The sequence below is a fragment of the Crocodylus porosus genome, unplaced genomic scaffold (assembly GCF_001723895.1).
Source record: "Crocodylus porosus isolate Cpor-Errol unplaced genomic scaffold, CroPor_comp1, whole genome shotgun sequence".
NCBI classification, from domain to species: domain Eukaryota; kingdom Metazoa; phylum Chordata; order Crocodylia; family Crocodylidae; genus Crocodylus; species Crocodylus porosus.
In genome coordinates this window covers 22703867-22724811 of record NW_017728910.1, presented here as the reverse complement: position 1 = coordinate 22724811, position 20945 = coordinate 22703867, and the positions used below count along the sequence as shown (strand labels likewise).

General features: G+C 55.3%; 1 protein-coding gene across 2 annotated transcripts; it reads left to right on the top strand.

Annotated features, from left to right (window-relative positions):
• The first annotated feature begins 4134 nt into the window (after positions 1 to 4134).
• Positions 4135 to 20266, top strand: DVL3 (dishevelled segment polarity protein 3). 2 transcript variants are annotated; one of them, XM_019532831.1, is made up of 16 exons: positions 4135 to 4415; positions 7962 to 8083; positions 8837 to 8943; positions 9608 to 9743; positions 10077 to 10170; positions 10603 to 10672; positions 11373 to 11512; positions 11689 to 11765; positions 12335 to 12402; positions 12801 to 12851; positions 12971 to 13120; positions 15009 to 15140; positions 15429 to 15596; positions 16250 to 16462; positions 17127 to 17528; positions 17948 to 19866. In XM_019532831.1, exons 2-16 carry the CDS (start codon positions 8037 to 8039, stop codon positions 17977 to 17979), a joined length of 1887 nt encoding a protein of 628 aa, XP_019388376.1. In that variant the 5' UTR covers positions 4135 to 4415; positions 7962 to 8036; the 3' UTR covers positions 17980 to 19866. The 2 variants fall into 2 exon arrangements, with proteins under 2 accessions (XP_019388376.1, XP_019388377.1); XM_019532832.1 differs by lacking the exon at positions 17948 to 19866 and adding an exon at positions 20059 to 20266 and having other exon boundaries at positions 4137 to 4415.
• The last annotated feature ends 679 nt before the right edge of the window (positions 20267 to 20945 follow it).

The following is a 20945-nucleotide window of genomic DNA, read 5'->3' as shown; positions in this document are numbered from 1 at the left end:
CTGGGTGCAACTTGCCTGGGGCAGCTCAAGGTGCAGAGGGCTGTGATCCAGGATGGAGGGCCATCAGTAACGCCATGGAGGAAAATGTAGGGTTAGAAAGTCGTAGAGGCTGGGTCTGGTTTACCAGGCCTCGGCAGAAGTGTGGGGCTGTTACCACTCGGCCTGTCTGACTCGAGCCTACTGTTGTCTGCCCGTGCTCTGGGGATTCAAAATATATCATTCCTTGAGCCGTGGAATCCCAGTGGTAAGTATGTAATGAATAATGCAGCATGCAGATTTGGCACGAGGCGAACGGGGACAGGCGGGGGGTGCTTGTCTTTGTTCTTCGGGAAAGAAGTCTGCTTCCAGCTTTGGTGTGAGCCCTGGACTGCCTGTTTCCTTGCTGGAGCGCCCCTGGGGTGGGGGTTGGATGGGGGAGAGCAGGAAAGAGCCTTGAAATGCTCCTTGCATATCTCTGCTGCCCTTCCCAAAATGGGCTAAGGGTGAAAGGCAAAATAACTTGAGATGGGGAGGTGGTGGGGGGAGGAAGGGGCAGGGCAGGGACTTAATCCTAGCTTGGACGGAGGGAGTGCAGTGGACTTGGACTTCAGAAAGCCTTTTCCTACAGTCCCACGTGACGTTGTCATAAGGAAACTGGAAGAGAACTGTGGGCTAGGCAGAAGTCATGTTTGGTAGGGGCAAGTTGGCTGAATAACCACAGTCAGAGAGCGACTCTGAGCTGCTCAATGGCGAGGGGTTTCGGGTGGGGTTCCTCAGGGGTCTGCTCTTGGTCTAGCATTATTTAGCCTGTTTGTTAATGATTTGGATGCAGGACTAGAGCAAGTCTGCAGATGACACACAACTGGGAGGGGTTTCAGACATTTTTGGGGAAATGAATAGAATTCAGCAGATTCTTGATAGATGGGAGAGCTGGGCTAACAGTGACCAAAGGAAGTGCGGCAAAGACTGATGTAAGGGTTATGCCTAAAGAAGACCTAACCCTAACCTTAGGAAAACATAACCCTAACCCAAAGGTCTGAATACGGAGTGGGAGATAAGTGGCTAGACAGTAGCATTGCTGAAAAGGGTCTGGGGGTTTGGGTGCCTCTCGGACTTGATGGGAGCCAGCAATGTGATGTGGTTGCCAGCACAGCCAAGGCAATTTGGGGCAGTAGTAACAGGAATATGATACATAAGGTACAAGAGGTGACAGAACTGCTCCGCTTGGCACTGGTTATGTCTCAGCTGGGTTTTGCGTATGGTTCTGAGCTCCACATTTTAGGAAAGATGTAGAGAAACTGCTCAGGATCCAGAGGTGAGCAGCAGGTGCTAAAGGGGTTTAGGATGCAGCCATATGAGGAAAGGTGGAGAGAACTAGGTATGATTAGTTTAGAGAGAAAATCAAGGGGGGGACATGATGACCGTTTTCAAATATTAGGAAGGCTGCCCTAAGGGACAGCAGCTGTTCTCTTTGCCACAGAGGGCAGGGTGCAGGACAGAGGGATCAAGCAAAGCAGACTTAGCTTAAACCTCAAGAGAAACTTCCTCCCTGTAGGGACAGCAGGACAGGGGAAGGAGCTGCCCTCGGAGGGGTGGAATCTGCCCTTGGAGGCTTTCAGGAGGCTGGATGAGCATTTGCCAGGGGTCGTTTAGGGACGGCATCCTGCATCTGTGCAGGGGATTGGACTAGATGGTCCTTGAGGTCCCTTCCCACCCTACGATTCTGTGATGCCGTGGGGTCTTCCCTGTCACAGCCCTCTGCCCCATGGGAAAGCTCAGTTTGGGGGACTCTGTAATCCCTTCCTTGCAGTTGGTCACATTGTCCCTGCCAGTCTGTAGCACTGTCTCCTTTGCCAACATATGGGACTTGGAGCCTTTGTGGAAGTCACGGGCAATACTGGAAGCTGGCTTGGCTGGGATTTCTCTCGAGGAACTGGATGAAGTCCAGGCTACCAGCGACAGCGTAACGGATGCTAGTTAAGGGGGAGGAGATGGGCTGGCCTGGAGCAGCCTGCCAGCATTTGACACCTGGACTATGCAGGAGATCCATGCTGGATAGGGGCAATGGGAGAACGTGCGGCCTCCCGGGAGCAGTGCTAGCTGGCTTTGTCTGTCTTGGCAGGTAGGACTTCCCTTCTGTGAATAGGGCAGCTGGTATGGGAGGCAGGGTGAGGCAGAGCCTGCTTGCAGGTGTTGGTGTGTAGCGTGGTCTGTTTGCCTTTGGCAGATGTTTTGAGAGCATAAATGTGGTTTGGTGTCCTATTTTCAGTGTCTGTCTAGGCAGCTCTGAACACCCACGTAGCTGAGCACAGCCCAGAGGACCTTTGGTTTCTGAGCTCCAGCATGCTGCGTCTCAGTCCAAGCAGCCAGGCCTCCTTGCATGCAGAGCCACAGGTCCAGAGAAGACGGCTGCATTCATCCATGTACACAGTTCTACAGTCCCAAGAAGACGCTGAGATGGCAGTTGTTTTGGGTCCCTCCCCTGCTGGAAGTTTTTGGTAGATTGCTTTAAATCACCGAGTTTAATCTGATGCTGCACTTTTATCTTTCACTTTATTTCCTGAGGAAAAATTCATTCTCACTGGCTGATGTGCCCATCAGAGCATCCCCATCGCAACTGAATATAGCCTGCGTGATGCATTCGGTGCTGCAGTTTGCTAACCCAGTGGATACACTATCGCTAGACACTCTTGACTAGCAGTCTTGGAGCTTGACAGACCTTTATTCAGAGTCAATTTTACTGTATTTAGAAGACCATGTCATGCCCCAGTTACATACTAGATTATTTTGGATGGAACGTGGAAATTCAGTGCAAACGCACACAACCGGCTTTTGAAAATTGTTTTTTATTAGTGGAAGAAAACGACTTTGAATGCACTGGTTATATAAGGGGAAAATGGGTTTATTAAAACGAGCCTGTTAAACAAAGGTGGTATTAACTGCAGCCAGTGAATTGGCAGCTTGTTTCTGATCACCCGGGGTTAGATTTTCAAAGCTATTCAGGGCAAAGCTATTCAGGCCCCGATGATGCAGATGGACATTTAGTGGGGTTTTCAAACCCACTTAAGCAGGTGAGATCTTTAACGTCCATTGACATCAGTGGGATTTGGGCACTTACCCTGTGTATGAGCTTCCTGAAACAGGATTGGGGACCTAAATATCTTTGAAATTCTGGCCTCGTGTCTTTCTAGTTGCTAGAATTTGTAGGTGTTCTGGTTTTTATCCATCAATGAAGTCAGTGTTGCTCAGTCCTGTCTGGGTCAGGAGCTGGTTGGGCAGTCGGTGTTGACCAAAGTGCCACAGCAACATATACCCCCCTGGCTGGGTGGTGTCAAACGCTCCAGGGCAAAAGGAAAAAACCCTGTGCTATATAGTGACGTGGATAGCATTGGCCCAAGTGGCCGGGTAGATTGTACGTCGTTCATGATTGTGGGGAGGGCAGATCCAGCACATGCAATGGAGAAGAGCCCCAAGTGGTGAGCCAAGGAGCTGTGCAGTCCGAGCATCTCTGGATTAGGTGACAGAAATCAGTCTTCCTTATTTTTTTCCAGCTTCCATTTTGTTTGCCCGTTTTGAATGGATGAGTCCAGAGAAAGAAGGGATGCTTTCTGCTGCTGCCAGCTAAGCGCTCGCTAAAAGTAATTAAGGCTGAAATATTCTGTGCAGAGATAATAAACCTGTTCACACCGAGAGAAATGCAGGTGCCAGCGTTGCCTCTGCTGTAAAGACTGAATGATAAGAGCTGCTTGCTTAACACACTGTGTGACCTTGCAACGTGTTCATGGAGCTTGAGTCAGCCTGCAAAAATAAATGCTTCCCTGATCCCATGTCTAATTAAGTAGCACCGCCTTTTAACTCGTCAGCGTGTGAGGACGACTCCTGGATGCAGCATATTGAATTAATTTAAATTGGAACAAGCTACTGTATAGTGCATCCGAGTCCTGACTCGGGTTGTGATGATGGTTTCCAGTTATCACAAAGAGGCTTATTATTTAAAAAAAAAAAAGAAAATCCTTGAAATGCAGATCTGACTTGATCTTTTTTCTGTCTTTTTTGTCTGCCCTGCTTGCTTCTGTCCCTCTCCTGTCTCAGCAAAGTGCGGGGCATTAGAGCAGCTTGATGCTCACTGCTGCTTCTCTCCTTGAACCAGCAACTAGGCATTTTTTCTCTTGTGTTACAAGACTGACTCTGCATCCCAGGGTCCCTTGTGGGAATAGCTTCTCCCCCCCCACCTCTCCTCTCCACTCCTGGCCCTGTGACCAGGCTGTGGTTGAATGCGATTGGTTTCCCACCAGGTGGAACAGGTTGGTGGACCTTAGCTATGGGTTTTGGGCCTTGGTTTTAACCTGCCGTTCTTTCTCTGCAGGGTTGTGAAGGAAGAGATCTCGGACGATAATGCCAAGCTTCCCTGTTTCAATGGCCGGGTGGTGTCCTGGGTAAGCAGCTTATGTGATGGCCTGTCCTTGTCTGTCTGCTTCCTCCAAGCTATATAAGTGGCTTTGGCTTTGAAAATGCCACCTGCTTTGCAGAGTCCCAGGTCAAGACCTGGGACAACTGTACTTGGTATCAACGTAAGACAAAGCCCAGGAGGAGCTGATGGGCCGAGAGGGCTGTGTCCTGTCCTCCTAGGCCTGAATCCTGGAGGAAGACTGGTCAGGATCCCCCCACTCCTATGGAGAGATAGTCCCAAGCCTTTTGTGATGTGTTAAACAAGAACCTTCTAAAGCTGCTTTGCTGCCACCCAGTATAGTTCATCCTCGTGGCACTGCTCCAGGCCTGCCCACGGCAACCACTGTGCCCCTACGGCAGGAGTGGCTTCACCCCTGAGGACTGCTGCAGAGGGGTCCAGTGAATGTTGTGCTATTGAAATGGGCTGCATTTGACTGCCCTGAAGACTGCAGGCACTGCATGGGCAGCTGCAGGGCCAGCTTCTCCCTCCATGTCACGCCACACACGTATTCAGCTCCCTGTCGGCATCCTCCCTCTGTCCTGAAGGGGGTCTGCTGGGGTGAGAGGGATGCTTAGCCTCTATGGCCCTTGCCTTCTGCTGAGGCTGAGTTTAGTGCTGGATGAGTGCCAGGGTCTGTCTGCTCGAGGCTAAGCTGAACTCCAGCAGGGCAGTGCATTCCCCATGGGTCACCAAGCAGTTCCCCACTATGAGGGCAGCCACCAGTCTCTCTCAGCCTTGCCTAGATCAGACCCGATGCCTCCTCAGCCCCTACCCTTGAGAGCTGAGTCTCTTCTCAGCAGCATGCCAGTGCCTGCAGCCAGTGGCACAAAGGGGCACGTTGTGGCTAACATCGCGTCCAGCCACTGTTGGCTCCCGGGCCAATGACCAGGTATGAATGACCAGCTACCCAGATACACTGTGGGATGGGGGCAGCATTTGGCACAAGGCCAGAGCGAGGCATAGGCTCAGGTTTCTGCTGCTCTGCTCCCATGCCACTGGGGCAACTCACTGGCTGTGGTCAGGTCAGGAGCAACAAGATAAGGAGAGTAGAGCCATCGCTTGGGTGCCTGGGGTGATCCTACGATGAGTATCTGGGTAAGGCCCCCCCTACCCGCAGGGTCCGGTTGCTGCACTGTTTGAAATTCTCCCCCTCGTGGTTCATGGGCACAGCACAGAGCTCCTCCAGGCCTCTCCCCCCACCCAGTATTTATTACTGCTGCATCTGTCCGTAGTTGCCTGCTTTTCTCCCTGCCCAGCTGCCTTTGTTTTCTCAGGCTCTAGTGGCAGGTCCCAGAGGCTCTGAATCCTTGCTGCGCAGCTCCTATTTTTTCTACCTGCCACCAGTTTCCGAATGCGGGTCAGACGCATGGAGCTGCGTTCCCAAGTGCCAGAGCTGGCAGCAGGCAACACGGCTCTCAGCCCCCTCTCAACAGCTGATGACCTGCCCCTCTCCCCCTCGCACTCCACTTCCCCCTGCGGCAGGCGACTTTGGGAGCCGTGCGCTCTGTGCTGCTGTTGCTGCCAGTCGGGCTGGAGTGAGCCTATTTCAGGAGCCTGGGGCTAATTTTAGCCAGAGCGGAAGGCGGGGATTTGAGGTTGGATCTTTCCTGACAGTGAAGGAGGGAGGAAAGCTTCCCTGGTGGCAGTGGGCATTGGCCCCACAGCCCCCTGTGGCACTGTTAGGCTGCTCCCTGGATCCAGTTCTCTGCCTAGCCCCATCCAGTAGCATCCACTGGTGCTCTCTCAGCTCCCAAGCCTCATGCTTCTTGTGTGCTGGCCCCTAAATCCTGAGCAGTCAGAGGAGCCGGCTCGGGCAGAACAGCCAGTCCCCTTCCCCGAGCTGGCCAGGCCCTGCTGTTCTCCTTGAGCTCGCCCACCAGATCCCTGGAGCCAGGCCTTGGCGGTAGGGTTGAGCATTTGGTCCACCCTTCGTTTGCCTACATGTGGTGCCCTCAGCTGGCAGGAAGCAGAGCTGCAGTTGCATCCTCTGCAGCCACAGCCAGGAGAGAATAGTATCCCACTGCAATCCTGGGGCATTTGTACACATGGTTGCGCAGCAGTGCCGGGCGCTTTTAAAAGCCTGCAGTACATATAGTTGTATAAGTGGTGAGATGTGCGTCAGTGCTGAGAAAATGGCAGCACGCTTTTGAACTCAAACACATTGAAGGTGTTTTAGTTCAAAGGTGTACCGCCACAATTTTCTGTGCACTAACGTGCATTTTGCCACTTGTGCAACTGCACGCGACAGTGCAGATCCTGCCGGATCTCTGGTGCATCACGGGATGGAAAGGTCTGTGTATAAATGCCCCTAGTTTCTTGCCAGCCAGTTCTCTCCCCTCACGCCCTTGGCGATCCTTTTGAAGCTATGTTCTCCAGAGCTCCATCTGAGCCTGTGTTGGAGCACCTCCTGTGCGACCCATGATCAGGCCCTGTCTTGGCTCGTGGCTACCAATAAGTAGCAAAGACTGGGACTCACTCGGGCATGCGTGAGCACGTGGAGGCCTGACCCTTCCCTGGCTGGTGGTAGCATCTCACGTCTTCAACCCGGTGTGCAGTGCTTCCACAAGGCTGTCTCCAGACTTGCCCCCACTCTGCTCCAGGGCTGTAGCTGCACTGAACCAAGACTGAGGTCCGGTGCTAGAATCCTTCCCAGGTCAGGGGATGGAGGAAACATGGTTGAGGCAGCCAGGCCCTGGAGCTGAGAGAGGAGGTGGTGGAAGGGGCCACATGTGCAGTCTTCTTGGCCTGAAGTCAAGTTTCCCTCAAGAGTGAGCTTCATCCTTCTCCCTCGAGGAATCCTGGCTCAGCTGAACAGAGTCTGTTCAGCCCTTGGCTCCTCTGTTGTGGGGGCTGTGTTGGAACAGTTTGGGTGGCTTGGGAATCAGAGATCTGGGTCCCCATCTTTCCGGGGGTCAAGGTGGAAAGCCAGACTTAAACACAGAGCTAGCTAAAACACCTCCCAGCACAGTTGGATGGCCAGCTGGAGGGAGCAAATGCAAGTAGAAATGATTTAGCGGGAGCCATTTCAAACATGGCATTACTCCCCTGAACATTCAGTCTCCTGTCCTGAGCCGACCAGCAATCTGCTTGGAGGTCAAAGGCTGTGTTCCAGTCTCTGAGCCTGGAAATAGAGGGCAGTTGGTGGTTTGTATATTAAGAGCAAGGTCCTAATCTGGATGGGAGCCCAGCTCTGCCGAATGTATTCCCAACACATGTACAATGGAAGCTTCTTCATAGCCAGTTCAACACAGTCATGTGCAGGTGGTGAGTTTGTGGTGGACAGGGTATTAATCACTGGAGAGTTTGTAGGCCATGGCCAAACCAGCTCAACTGACTGAGGCTGAGGGTTTAGTGTGCTTGGGGAGGCACAGTGGGGTCTGCTCCAGAGCTGGCCTTACTATCATCTCCTACAGGTAGGGGATCTGGAAGGCAGGCTGGTCCTATGTCCAGTGTAGTTTTGTAGATGTCTCTTGTGTTTGGGGCTCCCACTCTGATCCTGAGCCATCTCATTCTCTCGGTCTTCTCTCTCCAGCTCGTGTCTGCAGAGGGGTCGCATTCAGATGCTGGGTCAGTCTGTGCCGACAACCAGCCAGAGCTGCCACCTTCAATGGAGCGCACTGGAGGCATTGGAGACTCCAGGCCCCCCTCCTTCCAGTAAGCCACCAGAGGACCCATCTCATCGGGCTTCCCTAGGACACATGTTCAGAGCAGAAGGGGTCCATACTGTCCTGTTTTTCTGTACTTGGGATGTGGAAAGGAATGCAAAGACAGGAGCTGGAGTATTAGCTACTTTTCTTGACCGGGGCTGCAGTCAGGGCCAGGATTAGTTACTTTCCTTGACAGAGGCTGCAGTGGTGGGGAGAAAGGAGTGCTAGGATAGGGCAGTGGTGGGGCTGAGAGGGAATTGAAAGAGGGGCTCCAAAGTTTTTTGGTTTGACTAACCGGGCATGATAGAAACAGCAGGAGAACACATCCCATCTGCTGCTGCTCCCTCGATGCCTCATTGCCCATCACACAGGAAAAAGATTTCTGTCATTTTTCTCACTCTCAGACTCCACTGAGGTTTTGGCAGGAGATAGGGAAACTTATCGTGGCCCCAGTCCCCTCTGTCTGCTCCCAAATCCTCTAGCCTCCTACCCCCTGCAGGGTGGGCCTGTGATTACACCCCAACTCTCCTGAGTGCCCCATGCAGGGTACACCCTAAGCTCCCTAGGCTCCCCTCCTTCCCAAGGGAACAGTGAACACTTTCCTCCAGGAGCCCCAACGTGTAGCTCAAAAGGGAGGAGACAAGTGGAAGTGCAGAAGAGCTGGGGTATGTCAGAGCAAGGGGAGCTGGGAGGTCCAAGTGTCCTTGGAGGAGGAGACATTGGACATGTTGGACACATCGATCTTCTTCACCCCTCACAGCCCCAACACTGGCGGGAGTCGGGAGAACCTGGATAATGACACAGAAACGGACTCTGTGGTGTCATCTCAGCGGGAGCGGCCGCGTCGGAAAGATGGGCCTGAGCACGGTGAGTGCCACACCCCATCCAGAGCCACTATGGATGTAGCTGAGCTGTTGGTCCCGGCTGTGCAAGCTGCATGGGGGACCACTGTGCCCAGGCATATGCAGGCAGAAGTGAAGTTCAGTCTCCCACCCTGCATCACTTCAAAGCTAGTGACGAGAGCCCCCCGGGGCAGAGCAACTATTGCTCCTAGAGAGACCACTGGGATTGGGGTTGCATCCTACTGGGCAGCTATCCCATAGAAGCTGCTATTGGGTGTCCACCAGTGGCAGAGGAGGGCTGAGATCCCTGCACAGATTCAGGCACTCACCAGCAGAGGGGAGTTGTTCCCAAAAAGCGTCACCCTGAGCTGTCCCTACCTTCAGGCCACTCCATCCCAGAGGGACCATGTGGCAACCTGCTTCACTGTCTGGGGATCCTGTGGCTCCAGCTCTTGTTCCCAGTGGTTCACCTTCCTGTTATCTAGAGAGGCAGGGGAGTACCCAGGGGCCATGGTTGGGGTGGCACCTCCAGCAGCCCACCCCACCAGACACCACTTGAAGGCCAGGTCCTCCTCGGGGAATTCCTCTCACTGCAGAGCCCTGAGCCCCCTGGTGCTGCTCACAGGAGGGAGGGCTGCACAGGCGTCTCACAGCCCCTGCCATGGGTGCTGACTGCTCCATCTCCCCAGCACCCCGGGTGAATGGGACGGCAAAGGGAGAGCGGCGCCGAGACCTAGGAGGATACGAGAGCTCCTCCACACTCATGAGCAGCGAGCTGGAGACCACCAGCTTCTTTGACTCAGACGAGGATGACTCCACCAGCAGGTAGGGAAAACACGGGGTCTGGGAGAACATGGGCTCTTCCTCAGCCCCTTATGCCAAGGTAGATGCTAGAGCAAGACACTGTAACCCTGTGTTTGGGGGCTCCTTTATCCTTGCCAGTGGCCTGCCATCCTGACCAGCAGTGTCCACCATTGTCGATGGTCCTCTGCTCTCCACACTTGTGGGTCTACCAGTGACTCCCCACCCCTGCTCCTCGTGCTCGTAGCTGCACTGGTGGCCCTCTCTTGGTCACAGATTGCCCTTGCCTGTGGCATGCTGATGCCAAGAGCCCCACCTGCATGTGGCCTCAGCACTGACCCTCCCCTTTGCCTGTAGGTTTAGCAGCTCCACAGAGCAGAGCAGCGCCTCTCGCCTGATGAGGAGGCACAAGCGACGCCGACGGAAACAGAAGACTCCACGCATCGAGCGGGTACTCCTGGCCTGGGTGCTTGGTGGAGGGTGACAGCAGGGCAGGGGCTGGGCTTTCTGGGGCCTGAGCCAGACTTGTGGGTGAGCCAGGTTACCCCCTGCCCACAGCGGCTCGGCAGAAATCCGGGTCAGCACAAACTAAGGCCAGACACTGAGACCCTGCTGGAAATAGTCCCAGACAGCTTCCCAAGCCAGTGTAACCCCAGCCATGGGGACAAAAGGCTTCTCTTGTCCTGCTGCTGGTGGGAATGAGTTGGATGCAGCAGCCCCTGTGCTAGACAGGGGGAGGCCATGGGGACAGTGCTACAAGGGACAGCAGGGAACCCAGGGACAGTGGGGAGTGAGGAGAAGATTTGGAGGCAAGTCAGGGGTTGGTCCCTGGGCCAGAGGGCTGTGAGCAGGGGGCATCTCACAGTGTTTTGCTGTGTTACAGTCGTCATCCTTCAGCAGCATCACGGACTCCACTATGTCTCTGAACATCATCACAGTCACGCTGAACATGGGTGAGTGGGGACACCCAATGGTGCCTCTTGTACTGGATCCGGGCCTGACCTAGGGAGCAGCTCCAAGAACGAGATCAGGTGGTGGAGCAAAGAAGCAGGGAGGGACTGGGCGGGGGGGTGGTGCGGACTGAGTGCGCATGGAGGAGCAAGGAGATGACAGGACCGGCTAGGCTTGAAGCACGAGTCTCCCCAGGGACTGGGCAGCTCCCAGAGCTGGGGTAGAAGAGGAGTTTCTAACCCTGGGACCTGTCTGAGGAGCGGTTTGGGCCTCCTCACACCCCATGTCCCATCTGATCTCACTGTTGCTCCCAGCTGCTTTCTGCCTGGGTGGACAGCTCACCTGAGAAGACAGCAGGACAGAGGCAGAAAGTTCTGGCTTCAAGCCCAAAATACCCCCTTTTCCTTGGCGACATGGGGGGGAGGTCCTTCCACTGCAGAGTGAGGGAGGAGCGCTGGGAGTGCGGGCATTAATTGCCCTCATTGTCAGGAGAGTAGGTGTTGGGGACAAGCAGAACCAGGAAGCTTGAAAAGATGAAAGACAAACTGTATAAAAATGGAGCAGGGAAGGCAAAGGAAACAAATGGAGAACGGGAAGGTTGGGAGGCACTTTTGACCAGCGAGTGGAGATTAGTTGGATCTGGGCTGATGGGTACAAGGCTCCTCTGTTCCTCCCTGCTCACCGTACCCCTTCCTCCTGCAGAGAAGTACAACTTCCTGGGCATCTCCATCGTGGGGCAGAGCAACGAGCGTGGGGATGGTGGCATCTACATTGGCTCGATCATGAAGGGGGGTGCTGTGGCAGCAGATGGTCGGATCGAGCCTGGAGACATGCTCTTGCAGGTACTGCATGGCTGTACCCCCTGTTCCCAGGGCTGGGGCAGTGACAGTGAAAGCTCTGGACAGCCCCAGCCCCTACTCTTAGGCTGGCCGCAGAAACGTCTCTGGGAGGGGGAAGCCCCCCCCCCCCATGTCTGAGCCCAGTCTGCAGTCCTGTCTCAGATCCATCGTCTTTGCAGGTGAACGACATCAACTTTGAGAACATGAGCAATGACGATGCTGTACGGGTGCTGAGGGAAATCGTACACAAGCCAGGGTAGGTGCCTTTCCCCCTCATCCCTCACCCACCACTTCTCCCCTGGGGGTGGGTCATTCCCAAGCCTGCATCTCCTCACCAGCTGCTGTCCTGTTGCTCTGGCTCCTCAGCTGCTGGCAGCACAGCTTGCCTTTGGGCTCTTAGCTCCCTGCTGTTCTCTGTAGCCAGTTCCTCCATCCCCATTGTGCACCAGATCTAGGCAGGGAGCCCAGGGCTCATCTCTGGCCCTTTTTGTTAGTGTCCCCCTGACTCCTGCGTTTAGCTCTAGGCAGCAGAGTTACCTGGTCAGAGGCTCCTGAGCCACATGCTCCTGTCCCTAATGTCCATCCTTCCCACCTAATCCAGCATGCTGTGCTGCGGTTCCCATTGCCCACCTGGTTACTCTGTCTGTGCTGGCTGGGGGAACATGACCGCTGGCTTGGGAGGGGGCCAGCTGTGCTGGCACGTTCCTTGAGTTTACACTGCCTCTGAAGTAGGCTGTGGAGAGGGCCAGCATGTCCCATGTCTCATATTGAGCAGCCCAGCTTGGGCCATGCATTGCAATAACTGCTCTTGTGTTTGTGCCACAGACCAATCACCCTGACGGTTGCCAAGTGCTGGGACCCCAGCCCCCGGGGCTGCTTCTCCTTACCCAGAAGTAAGTGGATCACTTGCCCGCTGTCCACAGCAGGGCCTGGCCCCTGCAAGAGCCCTGCTATGGATGCCATCTTGTTTGTGTCCCCTTGTGTGTGGGCTGATTTAGGCAATGCTTTGGTACAGGCTTGTTTTGGGGTTGAGGCCCCTGGTCTGAGCTCAGGGCCTCAGTGTGGAGCAGACCTCCTGGCAGCCCACAGCCAGGACAGCTGCCACCCCACTCTGCCCAGGCCTCCTCCCAGATCGTGCTGGGGACATGTCACCTTGACGAGGGCGGGGGTCACCTTCTTGGAGCTCCAGAGGAAGGAGAAGCCCCCCCAAGATTGCTGCCACTGAGCCATCAGGGGACTCTCTCCCTCTGTGCCCTTTTTGCTGACCCTCCCTCTCTTCTTTCTCTCCCAGTTGCTCCCCAGCGGATCTGGGCTGGGCCAGACTCTCCATGCTCCGATCCGGGTGAGTCCCGGCTGATGCTGGGGATGGCTGGTGGGGGCTGTGCAGGGCGCCCCCCAGAGGCAGCAGTAACAAGGGGACGGTTCTCAGACCACATCTGACTGCCCTTCTGTTTGCTGCAGGTGAGCCCATCCGACCCATCGACCCTGCGGCCTGGGTTTCCCACACGGCGGCGATGACTGGAACCTACCCAGCGTACGGTATGAGCCCATCCATGAGCACAATCACTTCCACCAGCTCCTCCATCACCAGCTCCATCCCAGAGACCGAACGTAAGTCCTCGTGCCTGCGTGCTCCCCCCCGCGGCACAGCTTCAGGTCACCTGTGCTGTGCCTGTCAGCACCCCATTGTGCCTGATGGGAGCAATACATCGGAGCAGGCAGAAACCAGAGGTGGGGGGAGCGGCCTGGGGGGGAAGGGAAGTGGCCCCAGAGCCACAGCTCCCTGTTGCAAGGACTAGGGTTTGGAGGAAGGGGAGATCCCTCCACTCCAGGGACCAGCAGAGAAGCCAGGAATAGAGGCATCTGAATGAGGAAAGCTAAGAAAAGACCTACCCAGTAGCCCAGGGAAAGTGGCATCATGGGCTGGGCAAATTAGTGTCAGATTTCTTGGTCCCCTGCAAGGGCAGGAGAGGCTGGGCCAGGCAGGAGCACCCTGTCAAAGGCAGAAGGCATTAGGTACCAGGGTCAGACAGGTGCCAGGTGAACCTCCAGTTCCTGTAAGACCACCTCAGCCGGTCAGGGGACACCAGGCCCATGTGCTTCTGCACAGTCTGCTGCTACCAGCTCTACACGCTCATGGTCCGACCACTCCACCGTCCTGTCCTCGTGTCTCACCCAGTCACCAAGTGGTGAAACGCCCTTGGTGAGGATGAGAGTCCCCGGTGGACCCATCCTGTATTACACCTGGATCCCACAAGCCACCCAAGGCTTCATTTGGCAGCTCCTGCATGTATGTGTCGACACCCCCAACACCTGCCCATTTTGTCAGCAGAAGGAGACCCTAGCATCTGCCTAACTCAGTTATGGCAGGCTACAGCCCCTCCACCATCTTCTCAGGAACCTCCTCCTCAGGTTCTGGCCACACTTCTTTCCCCACCCACCCCCTTTTCATTTATGCCCTCCCCATCCATGGCCCCGCCAAGTCCTTGGACCTCCTCCTGGCTTCAGCCAAACTTATCTACCAGACCAGGAAGGATGCTCTGGCCACGGGCAGCCTGAACAACGGTTGGGCTGTGTTCCTGTCACTTCCCTGCATATGTCTTTGGGCAGAGTTTCACTGGCTGGTGTCCAGAGGCTCCGGGGACATGTCTGAAGGACAGTGAGCGCTGGCTGGCATGCTCTGCTTGGTGTGTCCCCCCCCTTACAACACTCACTATTAACCTTTGACCTGCACTCTTATCCTTGTTTTCTCAGTTGTCCCCCAGAATCTCTCATTGCACTTCTTCTGGCCTCCCTGATTGAGTGAGACTTAGAGCTCTCTTGGTGGGCCAGGCCCCACTGCTCTTTGCACAACAAATAGGCCTGTAAAGCATGTGAGGGCTCAGATGAAGAGTGACAAACAAGCAGTGGTTTGGCTCTCACAGATCTGGGGTCTTCCAAGCAGAGGAGCTGTAAGCGGGGGTCAGGGGATTTGTATAGTGAGATCATTAGATTTAATTTAAAACTCCTTTTTTGTGGGGGGGGGTTAGGGTTAGGGTTAGGGGGGTCTTACTGAAGGGTGGTGGTGCCACCAGTAAAGAGCGCATGGAAGAAAGCACCCGATTGGAACCTGGCTTTAGCACCAGCTCTTTCCTGGGCTGGAGAGATGAGCCAGCTGCTCCCTGTAGCCTTGCCAGCGGGGCAAGTGCCAGTTGAATTCCCCAGGGGAGCCGGCATAGGCTGCGTAGCAGCTTTTAGAACATTGCAAGCTTTGTAGCAGCTGCTACTGGAGAAAGATGACTAGTTTGGCTTGGCTTTGAGAGGGAGGAGAGAGCCTCTGAGCCATAGTCTGCCAGCAGGCAGCTGGCAGGTGGGCTCTGCAGCGTCAGAGGGGTCAGAAGGCAAGTCTGCGATGTATTGTTCCCTGGCCCATCCCCTTGTGTGCGACGCCTCCATGTGGCTCCATGACTTTTTCCATCCCCTCTCATCTGTGCCTCCCTTCCCTCCGTCCACCTCGCAGGCCTCGATGACTTTCACCTGTCCATCCACAGCGACATGGCCACCATTGTCAAAGCCATGGCCTCACCTGAGTCCGGCCTGGAGGTGCGTGACCGCATGTGGCTGAAGATCACCATCCCAAACGCCTTCATCGGTAAGAGGTGGCCACTGCTTCCTTAGGGCAGGGCATGGGGATAGATGCATAGATGGGCTGGCGGGTTCCCTGTGCCAGCCTTCACCGCTGTATACTATCTAGCCGTCAGGCTGGTTGGGCCTGGGAAACCGTTTGAAATGTTGACCCATCTCCCCACACCTTACTCTTGGACCTCTCTTGTCCTTCACTTTTGGGACCAGCTGTCATCACTCTGGTCTGCCCCCAGGCTCCCTCCTTCCTATGCTGCCATGTTTAACCACGTTCATTGGGGGATACTCCCTGCTGCAGGTTCAGATGTGGTGGACTGGCTCTATCACCATGTGGAGGGCTTCACTGACCGGCGAGAGTCCCGCAAGTATGCCAGCAATCTGCTGAAGGCCGGCTACATCCGCCACACCGTCAACAAGATCACCTTCTCAGAGCAGTGCTACTACATCTTCGGGGACCTCTGTGGCAGTATGGCGGGCTCCAGTGGGGGCGGGCTTAGGGAGGGCGCAAGAGGAGAGAGCTCCGCTCTGCCCTACCAGCTGTCTGAGCACTAGCTCATTGCTACCAGGCTAGGCCCCTTCTTACTGCTCTTCAGTCCTTGGTGCCAGTGTATGCAGCTCGTTTCAGTGCCCATCTGCTGCTGTCTGGCCTTCCTTCCCGACTCAAGAAGGGAGGAGTAATACATGGCCTTTCCATGGTTCTAGGCTAGACATCAACTATTGTGACAAGCTCTGCTTGGTGCTACTGGAATTTCCATTACGGAAGGGAGACTCTTAGGTTCATCTGAGTGGTTTTGTTCAGATGAGGAGCATGAGCAGGGAGGGGAGAGAAACCTGGTGCAAGGGGATGCATTCTGGCTTGCTCTGACAGGCCCTTCAGAGCTGGTTTCTGACTAGCAGAGCAACAACCCCCTCCCTGAGTGTATGGGGAGCAGTAACTTCTAATGCATCCTGGGCAAGGGTCCAGCTAGGAAGTGCTAATAGGTGCCGCCCCTGGGTGAGGTGAGCACAACCCTCCCCTTGGTCCCCGGAAACCTCCTCTTGCCTTTCCAGTTACCTCTTATTAGCTGCTGCACTGCCTAGGCCAGAACTAATCTGTGTTCTCTGCTTGCGTCTCTGCAGACATGGCTAACCTCTCCCTACATGACCATGATGGATCCAGTGGAGCCTCTGACCAGGACACATTGGCTCCTCTCCCTCACCCAGGAGCTGCGCCGTGGCCCATGGCTTTCCCATACCAATACCCACTGCCTCATCCGTACAACCCACACCCAGGATTCCCTGACCCAGGCTACAGCTATGGAGGGGGCAGCGCAGGCAGCCAACACAGTGAAGGTAAATGCAAGGGGGCAGGGAGCTGGGACGTGCCTCGGGGGCTTGGCTTTTACACCTTTGGAAACGGAGCCGCGGTCTGAGTCATGTGCTGGGAGGGGGAAAGCGTTCTGTCTGAACAGCATGCGCACATGCTGTGAATGTGGCACAGCTGGGGAGGTGTGTGACCAGCAACTTGGGAGCCTCAAGGAGAGGCCATTACCAGAGGCAAGATCTGTGTGCTGCAAGGCACAATGTGAGAAAAGGAGGTCAGTGAGGTCTGGACTAGGAGAGCTGCTGTAGCCTGGCTTGAGGGGGTGGGCTTATAAGCAACCTCACATGAGACAAACGAGGGCAGGACTTCTCCATGTGTCAGCTGGCCTGTTGTATGTACACAGACTTACGACACAATAAGTGGAAGTTTGATCCATGGTGGCTTAGACCTCTGGGAAAGGGGGGGCCTGTATTTCCATCTGGCTTTTACTTATTACAGGGTAAGAGCATGCACACAGGCACTTCCCATGGAGCAGCTCATGCATGGTGCAGCCCTGCCCCCCTGCCAGTATGGTTAGCTTAGCATGGGGGGAGGAGAGGCTCTTTTATTCCAGCTGCCCCTGCCGTGCAGATGGGGGTGGGAGGCCTGTGCTTGTCTGGACCGTTCCCTAACTTAGCTTTATGTATCTCCTAGGAAGCCGAAGCAGCGGATCGAACCGCAGTGGCAGTGAAAGGAGGAAGGAGAGAGACCCAAAGACCGGCGAGTCCAAGTCGGGTGGCAGCGGCAGCGAGTCGGATCACACTACTCGGAGTAGCATGAGGCGGGAGCGGGCAGCCAGCGAGCGCTCGGTGCCTGCCAGCCAGCACAGCCAGCGCAGCCAGCACTCCCTGGCTCACAGCCTCCGCAGTCACCACAGCCAGCAGTCATATGGGCCACCAGGCCTGCCTCCCCTCTACAGCCCGCCTATGCTGCTGATGCCTCCGCCGCCTTCAGCCATGGGGCCCCCGGGCGCCCCGCCAGGCCGTGACCTGGCCTCTGTGCCCCCAGAACTGACGGCCAGTAGACAGTCGTTCCGAATGGCCATGGGCAACCCTAGTGAGTTCTTTGTGGATGTAATGTGAAGCGCCCGTCCCCCTGTCTGTCTGCCGCCCCGTCGGTTTGTCTCCTAGGACCAGCCCCAGCTTCACTCTTTGTTTTTATTTTGTCTTGATAACGGAAAAAAAAGGGAAAAAAATAAACTGAACTAAACCTTGACTCTAATCCCTGCTCGTGTGGAGGGAGGGGGCCCCGAGGCCCCGCCGGCCCGGCTGCCTCCAGGCTGCGTGTGCAGAGGCAAGTTGCTGCCGCTTGCACGAGCCCTTAACTCCCCTTCCCTTCCCCCTTCTAACCCCATTAATCTGCATCCAGCCTGGTGCCTGTGCTGCCCGCCTGTGTGCCACTGCTGCCTCGCTCCTTCCTTCCCTAAACATCTCCTCTTTCTCTTTTCACCTTCTTGTGTCTCTTCTGTCAAGCAGCAAAGAATTACGGGGTCTTTGACTTCCTCTGAGCTCGCCGCCCGCAGGGGCGAGAGCCAGAGCATGGCACGGCGCGACACCTTGGCCCAACAGAGGAGGACACGGATCCGTGCGGGCGCTGGGTACACACGGCGCTGAAGATGGCTCCTTTCCCTCTAGTGGAAGATGCCCCATCCCCTCCACAGCCCTGAGAGGGGAGCAGGACCCAGTTTCCAGCCTTTTGTGTGTTCAATAAACGCAGTCGCCTCACAGCCAGTGGCATGAATGTTCCAGGGCTTCAGTGCCTGGGGGAGTGGAGAAGGTGAGGCCCTGGCTGGGAGGGTGCCCCTTCCTGCTACTCCCTCGCTTCCCAGGCCCACAGGTGCTCAGGCTTGGGCCTGTTAATGCTGTGCAGATAGTAAGCCCAGTGGGCTGCTGTGACAGGGCCCTCCTAGGCTTGAAGGTACAATCCTGGCTGCGTGCTGTCAGGTCCCTGTCTCCCACATCTCCAGGTGCCTAAAATTACTGAACTATCTGCCTCCTGGTACTCTGGGCTTTGCCCCGGCCGCCCCGGCCTGGATGCTGTGGATCTGGCTGAGTGCGAAGCTGTGGCCTCTGTTTGCCCACGTTTGCTCTGGGAGTGGTACCAAGCTGTAGCTAAGAATGTGCCCCTGGAGTCTCGGCAGCCCCTTGTGCTCTCCTGCCCCTGCACGATCACATACTCATGGAGGATGTTCAATCCAAGATGGCCCTAATGAAGCTGGGGGTTTCAGATGTGCTCTTAACACTGCTGCACAGCACCAATATCAGGATGCACAGCTGGGTGCCAGGGTGCGGGAGCTGTTAGGTCAGATGGGGCGGGGCGGGGCGGGGGCCAAGCTGCAGGAGCCCTGTTAATTCCAAGTTGCATAGGAAGCCAAATAGTAAGTTCCCAGTGTCTGCTGTCCACAAAAGGGCTGGGGCTCAGAGGACGAGCAGTGCTGCCTTCCTGCTGTTGCCATGCTCCCCATGTATGTGAGTGTTGGGGTTTGGACCAGGTCCCATGGAGGCAAGGACACATCTGGCTTAAGGCCTGGGCAGCAGGTCTGCTATCGGAGTCTGCTTCTCAGGAGACATGGCTCCCTTCTGAGTAGCCTGACCACAGTCTCTAGGCACGAATGTACACCGTGGGCCTATCTCGGGAGCACTGCAGCAGCCTCTGTTACTGTGCTTCGCTTTGCTCCAACACCTACATTCCTGTTTTTCTCCTGGAACCTCAGAGCTCTGTTCCTCCTGCCTGGTACTGGAGAGGAGAGGAGGTGTGCCGTGGGCAGCCTACTGGGTGCACTGGACTGTACGCGGTACGGATGCTCAACCCCACTGCAGCCAATGCTGGGCTGTGTCACAGTCTTGCGCCCTCCTGCTGCCACACAGCAGCTTCCCTTGTAGTAGCGCGAGCTCCTTTAGATTCTCCTGGACTTGCAGTTTTTATTATTCTCAGCAGATGAAATGTACCTTACTCCTGGCACCAACTCATCTACCACCCACTATGCTCCAAGCTCCTGCATCCTCGCATCAGCTCCACTGTTGCCCATCACAATGCCCTTTCTATTGTTCTAGCCCCAAATGTGCCCCCAGCTCATCTACTGCTCAGCATCCTTCTTACCCCCCCAGGTGCCAGCTTGTCAAATGCCCAATGTGCCATCCTCCTAGCCCCCTCCATATTTGGCACCAACTATTTACAGTCCCTCCCCTGACCCTGTTTGCTCTCTTGCCTTCCACGCCACCACCCACCATCCTTCTCCCGGCTCATACTGCCAGCCCCCATCCTACTTTGTCTCATCAGCTCATTACCCTGCCCTGTCCCCCATCCCGTTTCCTCCCCTGCCATCCTGCCTGCTGTGTTTTATAGAAACAACACCAATCTCCTTGTTTTTATTTATAAACATAGTTTTATTGGACTCTTGCTTCCTGGTGTGGTTTTTGGTTCCTTTCATTTCTGTTCCTCTGTATTTGGCCTGGATGTGGCCCCTCACTGCTGAGGCCTAGAAGGCCTCATCCTGTCTCCTTCTGGGCAATGTTTCCCAGGTGCAGCCAGACCAGCTCCTAAACAAGTCAATCGGATACTGTTGCCCTTTTGTGTTTACTCTTAGGGGGATAGCTGGGTCCAGGAGAACCAGACTTTGGCTGAGACTCCAGTTTCCAGGGGAGAAGGCACGTTTCCAAACATTTGGAGGTCATCTGGGAAAAATTTCCCGAGAACAAGCCTCATGAAGTCAGGACCTCTCTCCTAACTGGAGTTGCAATGGAAGTAAATGGAATGGGTGCATGACCCTCCTCCAGGCACTTCCACAGCAGGAATGGCTTGGGTTTTAATAAAAAGACAGGACTCTGCAATGAGTGTCGATGTTTTTGCTGTGTTAGAGAGGTGGGGGGGCAGGGGTGTTGCAATGACGTATAAAGGCAAAAGGGCAGTTTGCCAGTAATAAGCTGTGTCTGCATCAGAGGGATTTTGCCAGGCTCCCATGCTAGCCTAGGCATGCAGGCAGATGCATATCTGGCCTATAACACTTACCCACACCAGGCGCATGTCTTCCAGGTGCCTGCAGCCCCAGTTCCCCCGGCCACCCCACCTCTGATACCTTCAACAGGCTCATGAAAGAGAATGCATCCCATCACAAGCCTATCTCCACTCATCACACCCTCCCTACTGGGGCTGAAATACTCCCTTTTGATGCTGCTTGGGGGTTGTCTTCCCCCAGCAGGCAGCAAGATCTGGAGTGGGCAGTCAGGGCAGAGGTGAGAAAGCAGGAGTGGCTCTGGCTCTGCCTCCCACCCTGAGAAAAACAAAGATGGGAATCTCTGCTTTCATTTTTGAAGCTTAAGAGGGGACTCAAGGCCCCAAAAGACTCCAAGAGCAGATAAGCCATGATCTCAGGGGCAGGATCAGGGTGGTTTGTTGCAATTAGAGGTTAGTGGGTCTGTGGGGGATCAGGAGGTTTGGCAGGATTGGGAATAGTTGGGTGGGACTGGGGGTTAG